The 9,542-nt window shown below is 41.6% G+C and overlaps 1 protein-coding gene across 8 annotated transcripts in view; it reads left to right on the top strand.

Annotated features, from left to right (window-relative positions):
* The first annotated feature begins 4,377 nt into the window (after positions 1 to 4,377).
* The window catches only part of SUGCT (succinyl-CoA:glutarate-CoA transferase), a 329,484-nt gene continuing 324,319 nt past the window's right edge, over positions 4,378 to 9,542 (top strand). For all 8 annotated transcript variants that reach the window (XR_008448763.1, XM_054059901.1, XM_054059902.1 and 5 more), the window contains exons 1-3: positions 4,378 to 4,581; positions 8,609 to 8,660; positions 8,756 to 8,829. Coding sequence is in view for 7 of the 8 variants with exons in the window: in XM_054059901.1 (XP_053915876.1) it covers positions 4,431 to 4,581; positions 8,609 to 8,660; positions 8,756 to 8,829 (277 nt within the window). In the remaining variant the exon portion in view is untranslated. The remainder of the gene's footprint in view (positions 4,582 to 8,608; positions 8,661 to 8,755; positions 8,830 to 9,542) is intronic.

The following is a 9,542-nucleotide window of genomic DNA, read 5'->3' as shown; positions in this document are numbered from 1 at the left end:
GATCAAGCTGCTCAAAGACCCATCCAACTTGGCCTTGAACACCTCCAGGTATGGGGCATCCATGACTTCTTTAGGCAACTGGTTCCAGTGCCTCTCCACCTTCACAGTAAAAAATTTCTTTTTAATAGCAAATGTAAATCTCCCTTCTTTCAGCTTAAAAGCATTACCCCTCATCCTGTCCCTGCAATCTCTGATGAAGTGCTCATTCTCAGCTTTCCTGTAGCCCCCTTTAATAATCTGAATTAAAGAAGTCTTAGAAGATGCGTAGCAGCTGTGCCTGTTAAACTCTTGGGCAGAATGATAAACCCCTGTATGTCTGAACTCTGTGGGTGTAAGTGAATGCCCACAGTTCTGCAGCTGATAAAAATCAACAAAATCAATCTCTGTAAAGCAAAGCAAGTAATTGCCTCACATTTTTATAGAACTTTATATATGCTTATTTTTACTCCTTTCTTGTGTGGTCTTTTAGTATATAAGCCTGCAAATACTACATACTTTATAACAATTGAAAACACAGACAATGGCATATTTAGTCTACTAAATATTTATTTCTACTTCAACAGAAAGGTGTTTTTAAAATCAGTTTCAACTGCCAGCAATTCTTCAGCAGATTGGTAGCCCGGGCAATGAAGGCTACCTGTATAAGCTCACCAGAAAATGCTCTCCTGGAGGAAAACCTCATGTTTAGTATCATAAGGTCAATCAAAGGATGTTTTCTATTAGCATTCCTGTTCTGTTTTGAGCTATGTTAATGCAAATCCTTAACAGGTGAAAAATAGTAAAGAGGGTTTTGTTTTGATTTCTACCAGTACGACAAAACACTACTCGGTTTTAGGACATTGCAACGTATAAAAGATAAACAGGGCTTTCTTAACAGCAGCAAACAGGAGTTCCCCAATAAAATAAGCAGGATGTCTCAAGACTTTGTAAGTCTTGCTTTTCTTTGGCTTTATACAAGTGGGCTTTCATTCAGGTTTTCTGCAGAGGGAGTAGGGTGGGTAAATGGAGATAAGTCAGTTTCTGTTCTCGGTGAACTCTCCACTGTTTTAAAAACACTCCTTGAAAACCTGGACAAATATTTTTGCAATTTTAAAATGAACAGAGACTAAACCTGCCTACTTAGTTTTTTTTTTTGTTAATCCTTCACTGTTTTATCTTGCCTAGAAGACAGATTTTCTATTATTGTTATGCACAGAAGGAATGCCATGTGTACAGAAGATAGTTTATCAGTAACTTGATTTCTCTATCTGATCACTCCTAGTCCAGAAAAGTATATCTTTTAATTTTAACATTATTTCACACAAAATAAATTGGAAATACCTAGTTACACACATGTTGAGTTATACAAGGATAGTTTCACTAATGAATTTCTTGTTGACAAAGCCCAATTGCTTTTTGGATCCTAAGCATCCGCATCATAATGGCTTTTTTTTTTTTTTTTTTTTTTTTTACATGTAGCATGACCAACAAACCTATCATGTAGAAGATTTTCCCTACATTCTTCCTCAGCATTCAGGACCTCTGTCACATAACCCTGCTTAGACTGTGCTATACATAATGTTCATTTTCAAGTAGTCAGAAGTTTTATCTATGGCTGAGATGCAGCTGTCATCTTACCCTTGCAGTGTATTTCTCATAAATAAATGCTGAGCCTCTGTGCAGGCTTTTTTTTTTGTCCTATTACAGAGCCAGGAGATGCCATAGCTTTCATATATGACAAGCCTTCTCTTCTGTCCTAACACAAACTAAAAATAGTCTGAAAGTACATGGCTCATGGAAGAAGCGTTTAAAGGTCAATTCCAGTTAACTCTTCCATAGTTATATGCAACTGAAAATACAGCTTACTCTGTAAGTAACATTGCACTTTCAATGAAGCCAAAATGAGACAAAGGACCTCCTGTCTACCCTGTGACAGTGAGGGAATCTAACAATGTCCAGGACAATGGCCTGCCTTCCGAGTGCAGAAAACCGTGGCAGGAATATTTTACTTTCATTCCATCTTGGCAGTGTTGTACGTCACAGTCTGTACACCGAACTGGATGTACACATTTCTAGTCATCAAAAATTGGTCTGTCCAGGAACTAGATGTCGCAGCAAAAAAACTTAAGTCTGTTTTGTATAAATACTAAAGGTTTAACACAGCAGCTGGAGTTAATGCCACAACATCTGCAAGGCGCTTCCCTGTTTATAAAGCCGAGCCGAGTTCTGCCCACTAAGAAAAAAAAGAGAGACACCCTTTTAAGTGAGACTATTTAGTGATCACATACAGGGTATATGATTGTTTTCCGTGCTAGAGGTGGCCTGTCCACCTGGCATAGCCGGTGTGAGTACATCATGACTTGTTACAATCATTAAGAGATACTATGTTGTCCCTTTTCTAATTAACAGTTAATTTACAATTGCAACGGTACTTAGCTTAAGTTACAGAGATGTTACAACGGTTCATGCCCATGTGCAAACAAAAGAATTTGCGCATTGACAAGTACAGAACACACCCACACAGCTGGTACAGACACACACCGTTCTGGCTGATACGGACACGGCTCATTGGAATGAGCTCAGTATAGACGCAGGTGGTACAGACACAATCTGTCTTGGTGTTAAGTACATACTGCCAACACAATTGCATCCTATTGCATGATGTTTCGGCTTAATTTTTATGTCATATTTATGACAAGGTAGTCAGGAATGTGGCAACCCACCCCTTAGAGGTGCCTGATGGTGCCCAACTATTTCACCCATGGACTAAGGACTGGACAATGATATGCAGATCATTGCCATATTTTGTTTCACCTGAGAGCTACTATCAATGGGTTGGTGAAGCCCATTGACAGCAAGGAAGCAGCTGATGCTGTGAAAAGCCAGACTCAATAATCAATTCCGATTTGATTATTAAGTAAGGTATTCTTGAATGCGATGCCAGGCATGCAGGGGACCGCTCCACCTAATGTGCGTGCAACATTCAGTACAGTTCACAAAGGCGATATACAGTCAAAGCATGCATATTCATCACTTTTCCTGGAACAGGTGTGTCTATTAGATTCAGTTCCTGGAATTTATTTACATAAGTTTCCTGCCCATGGTGCACAGGAACCATGTCTTCTTCAGGGCGTCTTCTTCAGGGGTCTCTGGATGAAGGCCGTAGGTCTTCCTCACAGCTGAACTTTTCAACTCTCCTTCTTGTGCATACTCTTAGACTCGTTTTCAAGGCTGCATCTGGTCCTAGCTGGTTCTTCTTTTTCTTATCATTGCACTAGTCCTTGTTATCTGGCTTAATTAGATACAGTCACATTATTTCCCATTCTTTCTAACTGCAGTCTTGTTAAAATTCCTTATTTTAAGCCTGAATGAGGCCTGCAAGAAAGATGGGGAGGGGCTGTTCACAAAGGCTTGTGGTGGTAGGGCTAGGGGCAATGGCTGTAAGCTGGAGAGGGGCAGATTTAGACTAGACATAAGGAAGAATTTCTTCACCATGAGAGTGGTGAGGCACTGGCACAGGTTGCCCAGGGAAGCTGTGGCTGCCCCATCCCTGGAGGTGTTCAAGAGCAGGTTGGATGGCAGCCTGATTTAGTGGGAGATGTCCCTGCTCGTGGTGGGGGTGGTGGTGGAACTGGATGATCTTTAAGGTCCCTTCCAAACCAAACTATTCTGTGGTTCTGTGGTTCTAGACTCCTGTCTGTGTTCTGTGCTGATGGTTTGTGATACTGTAATCAACTGAAAAAGACTCATGCTGAACTTCAAGGGGAATGCTGTGCTTTGGAAGGTGGAGACCTTTTCACTGTATCCTCGCTGGGAGGTGCCAAAGGAGGAAGACTGGTGTACTGATGATACTTCCCAGATCCTTATGTAACTCCAGGAACTGGATTATTTGGTTGGGGTGCTTACATAGTAAGTATCCAGGCACAGGCTAGCTAACAGTTATTATCCAAGCTAATCCTATATTTCCGTTCTGAAATAACAAAAAACTATACATAATATTCAAATATATAATAGGTTAGCAGCTTGTAACAAATCATTGCTCTCTTCACAGCCGTAATTCCTAGTGGGACAGGGGTCAAGTCGGTTACCCTGGAAGCTTTGCTCAGGGACATGGTTTAGCGTCAGATAGGAATGGTTGGACTCGATGATCCAAGAGGTCTTTTCCAACCTGGTGATTCGATGATTCCATGCAGTGGGACCACGTGGAGGTGTAACCGCTGCAGCTACGCCCAGCTCCCAACTCCTGTCCCGTCTTAAAGCAATCACGATGACTCCTGCCGGGAGATACGAGCCTTTCCGGGGGTGCGGGAGGAGGAACGCGACTCTCGGCTACCACCCGGGGCAGGGAAACCCGGGGGTGGAGCCTGAGGAGGAGGAGGAGGAGGAGGAAGGGGGCGGCGAGCGGCGCTTGCGCGGCGAAGGGGAGCGCACACCTTTGCACGGCGCTTGGGATGCTGCGCGCCGCGCTGGGAGGAAGGAGCCGCCGGTTTGGCGGCGCTGGGCTATGGAAGAGACCCTGCCCTTCGGCTGCCGGTTGCCCCAGAGCCCGGGGCTCGGCGCCCCCTGGCAGCGGGGCGCGGGGTGGAGGCGCTGCCCCGGCAGGTAGCCGCGCCGCGTCCTGCTCCTCCTCCGAAGCATCTCCGGGCTCCTGCTCCCACGGCATCCCGCCGGGATGGAGCTTTTGCCCTTCGAGGGTGGGAGGGGATGGGAAACACCTGGGAGAGGTTTAGAGGCTTCTCGCAGGGAGAAAATAGGGCTGCGCTCGCTGCCAGCCCCGCCGCACACCTTCCCCGGCACCGCGGGGGCTCCGGGGTTAGGTGGTGAGTGCTGTGGGGGGCAAAGGGGGTCGTCTTGCAGTCCCGCTGCTGGCTGTCGCGGGGGCGGTCTGTCCGTCTGTGTCCCCCTCCAGCCTGTGGCTCCCCCCACCCTCTCTGGTGCCTGCCCCGGGGCAAGAAGTGGTTACTGTTACAAGTGGAATATCTTTGGTTTAAGCTGAAGTAGAGTTAAGTTTCATCTAAGTAATTGTATCTTTCAAAGTTAGACAGAGTGCTCTTCTGATAGCGTGTTTTGTTCCAAGCAGTATCTTTCCAGACACTGTCAATTCTTTCGAGACGATAACGACTTGTGTGCAGTGTGATCTGTGCTGAACAGATGTCTCTTCTTCTGCAATCCCCTCTGTTTGCAGCCTCTCCTCATCTCAAATGCAAGGTCAGGCAGAGCTGGCTCCAAAGCTCCAAATTAGCAAGAGATTTGACTGTTGTGAAGTTCATAATAATGTTAAACTTAGTCCTTGAAAAGTAATAGAACATGCATAAGGTTTCTGGGAAAATTTTTACATAGACATGTAAGTGGGAAATATGCTTTGTCTTCAGCTCTCATCTCGCTGCACTTGATTGATGGAGATCGCACTGTCGTGTTACCCAGGCCTCATAAAGGATGCTTGCTTTCTAGAACAAACACAAAATGAGTCTTTGAGAGTTTATTTTCCTGCACTTTTGGTGTCCTCCCTGCCCCGCTGGTGGCTGCTCCACTCTGCTCCCGGCTCAGTGAACCACAATGGACTTTGCGCTGCCGTTTGCGTCCGGGAGCTGCAGCCGAGGACAAGGGGAGTGCCTGCTGTCCACTTCTAGGCTTCATTTTTCTAAGCTTACAAAACTCTAACTTTCTACAGTTGTGTTGTAGGACTTTTTTTTTTTTTCCAAATTAAGGTAACTAAAACCAAGCTGCAGCAAAGTTATTTTCCTCTGCCTTTTAAATTTGTGTTATTGACCAACATTGAAAATACTGACAATTGCGTTGATTGCATTGGAATCAGAGGAAGTTTGGAGTTCCATTTCCCAAGATGAACGTGATGTGTGTCCCTGCTTGGAATGCTCTTGCTGGTAGTGAATTAATCCACAGTGGTCATGGACTCGATTGTAAATTTCTGCATGTATGAATTAAAAAATATTGATTGTGCAATCAAAGTAGAGAAAATAGACCCGAGGAGTGATCTTCTCTGGAGTTATACATGTTATAATTGGAGTGGAATCTATTTACTTCCTGTTAATTTGCGTTGGTGCAAAAATTTTAGATGTATGAATTGACTATCTTCTCAGGGCTCTCTTCTGTCATAAGTATAATTTTTTTTTGGGAATATGGCATGAAAACTACTGTTCTACAGAATGATGTCTCTGTGGGCTGCTCACTCATTTTCTTATGTTAGACCAACATTCCAACAACATTAATGAGCTTAGTGAAAGAGTTGAAAGTGTATTTGGAGTGAGTGCATCAAAAATGCATTTTTCATCAAAGCCACTTATAAAAGATACCCATGGCTATTTAATTTGCAGTAAATCATGGGAATAGAAAGTTTGCAAATAGGATATAGTTAGAGCTGGGAGAGTGAATTTATCCCTCAATAATAGAGTGACTGGAATAATTAAAAGCAAAAATACAAGAGAAAACATGAGTTTGCATTTTAGAGAATTTAGGCTATTGAGCTGGAATTCTAACAAAAAACACGCTGTGGGAAAAGTTTAGATTTGGGTGTGTTCTTAATAGGAGGCTAGTGAGGGAAGGGAAAGAAAACCCAGGAGTTGCTCCTGGTCAATGCTCATCAATTCTGAACTCTTCTGTTTATTTGTGTCGTGTTTTTGTTTCTGTTTATTCCTGCAATAAAAGGTTGGTAGCACTCTGCTGCTTGGGACCAGTGTACCAGAACTGCTGTTTCTCTGATAGTCAAAAGGCTTTCTATTCTAATTGTTTCAGCAAATTAGTGTCTTGCTGGAATGCAAATCCAAGTCATATAAGTTTTCCTTTGTGAATATCTGTGCTCTTCTACTTTGAAGAGACTAACAGGTGTATTTTTCTTCAGATTTTCAAAAGCAAGCTTTTGTTCATTCTTTCATTTCCTAATCATTGTGGACATCAGTGTCATTTATCAGCATTAAAGAAAAATCACAATTATTTGTTGATCTCTGAAATAACAATTATACTCGTAGAAGAATCCTAATCCCTGAATGGAGTATTAGATGTTACCAGAATGTATGATGATTAGTAAGGATTTATCAGTCTTAGTTATGCATAAATGTGTATTTACAGACTAATCTTAATGCTTTATAGGCATCTTTGAGATGATATATCTTGACAGATTCCTGTAACTAGGTTAGCTACAGGTAGAGAACCTGGTGGCTCTGAAAAGCTGCTGTTCTAGTAGTGTATCGGGGAGAAACGTAATGCTGAATGGTGGCTCAGGAGGAGAGTAAGTGAGCCATTGGGTAAGAAAAGATGTGGAAAGAATAGAGGAAGATGGACCCTTTTTTGTTAATTGAAATGATTTTTTTATTTTTGAGGGAGCTGTGCTCTTAAGTAAAGCTTTTGTTTATATATTTTCTGTAACCATAGAGTAATGCCACTGTGAAGGAAATGGCGCACTTGGTTCCTTAGTAGAGAAGCATATACTTAAGTGTTTGCTCAACTAGAGCCAAACTGATAAAATTGAAGTTATGCTGGAGGATCTGTGGTGTTTACCTAGCACTAGCACAAGTATTTTCCAACACCTGGAACTCTCAATGAGATGTGCACCATTGGAGCCAGGTGGCAGCCTGAGTTTTCCTGAAGGCTTTAAAATGTGCAAAATACATGGCCACTCCTAGATATGCACATTTTCAACGTACTGCTTGCTCTGCATGTTGCATTAAAAACCCAAACCTATTAAATTCCTCTGGAGTAATTGGTAATAATCAAGGAAAATGTCTTGAAGAATCAGATGCAATTGCTGAGAGCAGCACGCTGAAGCAGAAGGTTTTAGCAGAAGCCTTGAACTCTTAATGCTGTTTTGTATCTCTGTAGTTTTTAATTCTCTCTATATCTCCATCTCCTTACCATATATACAATGAAGTAGGAGGGAGGGTTATGGGGGTGACTGAAGGGTTGCTCAGGTCTGCTGGAGGGAGTGTGGAGCAGGTAATGCATGCATTCAATGCTCCTGTGAGATGCACCCCATAGCCTTGCATCCTTTGAGGGAGTGTGGTTCTTTTCTCCTTCCTGTTTTGTAAGGCAGTCTAATTGAATTAATTAGGGTTTTTTTTGTTCTCCCTGAAATGTTTTGGTTATTTCTCCAGATGAGAGAAATGGGTAAAAGAGACACTTACCACAAGTTAATATTGTGTAAGTTTTGTGGTGGTTTTGGCCAGGTGCTGCTTTTTTTTTTTTTCTGTGATATTGGGTGACCTTTGAAATAATAATAATAATACCAAGAATAATAATGAAATTATCATCCACTTGGGGTGCTAAATTGTTTGCAGACCTAGCCTGTAATTAAACACACTGAGTAGAAAACCCAGGTGATAGCTGGCAAATCTGCAGTCTAGACTATGGCATAGCTTACTCTGTCTGTGATGCTTGTTGCTGCTGCTGTTGTTTCTTAGAGCTGGTCACGTTGAAAAAGTTGAAGGAAAGGACAGAAAGCGTTATGATTTCCTAGTAGCTATCTTGCAGGTGCTAGTGTCCTTGAAAGTTGTGGAGTCACTTGAAGGTGGGTGTTGGGAAAGTGCCAAAAGAAGTGTTTCAAAATACCAGTGAGGAAGATATCTTACAAAAGAAATAAATAATCATGAGTAAGTCACTGTTTTCTGTTTCTTGTCAGGTGCTAGTAATGTAAAGCCATTGGATGGTGTGAAAATACTTGATTTAACAAGGTTTGTATTGTGTCTGTAATTTGGAACAGTCTGTCTAGATGCAAATATTATGGGAAAAACTGAGAAGATAATTTCTATTATTATTATTAATACAGGGTGCTTGCAGGGCCCTTTGCAACAATGAATTTAGGAGATCTAGGGGCTGAAGTTATCAAGGTGGAAAGACTAGGTAAGATGTTTGTTTGTCTATTTCAAATATAAGAATGTGGGAAGGTTTAACAATTATTTGTTTATGTATTTTAAGTAATATCGGACTGAGAACGCAAGGTTAAAAACTTTTGGAAACATTTAGAGAGACAATACTATGTTTATTTGGCTTTTGGTGACACTGTGTATGGTGTTGTTCTAAGAAATTAGTTTTGTAGGCATTTATATATGTATTTTTTTCTTTGAGCCATTGGTTTTCAAGTTTTGGGAACACTTTACATCCTCATACTATTTCTGGTGACCTAGAGAAGTAGTTATTAGTATGCTTGCTTATACACATATCTGCTTGCTTGAAGTTTAACACTGTGCTCTGTGTGTTTTGATTAGAAGTGTATTGCATATATTTGGAAAAGTGTGAAAAGTTTGAATTTGTAAAGTCAGGTAGGTTTTTGAGATATTAATGTATGAACTAATACTGAGTCATCACTTCCTAAAGTGCCTTATTCCATCACTCAAAGCTACATTGTTTTTGTTTGAATTGTTTGGCCTTCGCTTAGGTTTTATTTGGGCTTGTGAATGCTTAGGTGTATGGTGGGTTTTTTTTTGTGTGAGTAAAATGGGGTTTGAAGCATAATATTTGGCGTGCAAAATTTGATAAACATATAATCGGCTACATAAGTATTTGGTAAAGGAGTTGTTCTCCTTTGGGAATTCAGAATCTACAGCTCAGTTCCC

Source organism: Cuculus canorus, chromosome 2, assembly GCF_017976375.1.
Source record: "Cuculus canorus isolate bCucCan1 chromosome 2, bCucCan1.pri, whole genome shotgun sequence".
NCBI classification, from domain to species: domain Eukaryota; kingdom Metazoa; phylum Chordata; class Aves; order Cuculiformes; family Cuculidae; genus Cuculus; species Cuculus canorus.
This window is presented reverse-complemented; position numbering and strand designations above follow the sequence as displayed.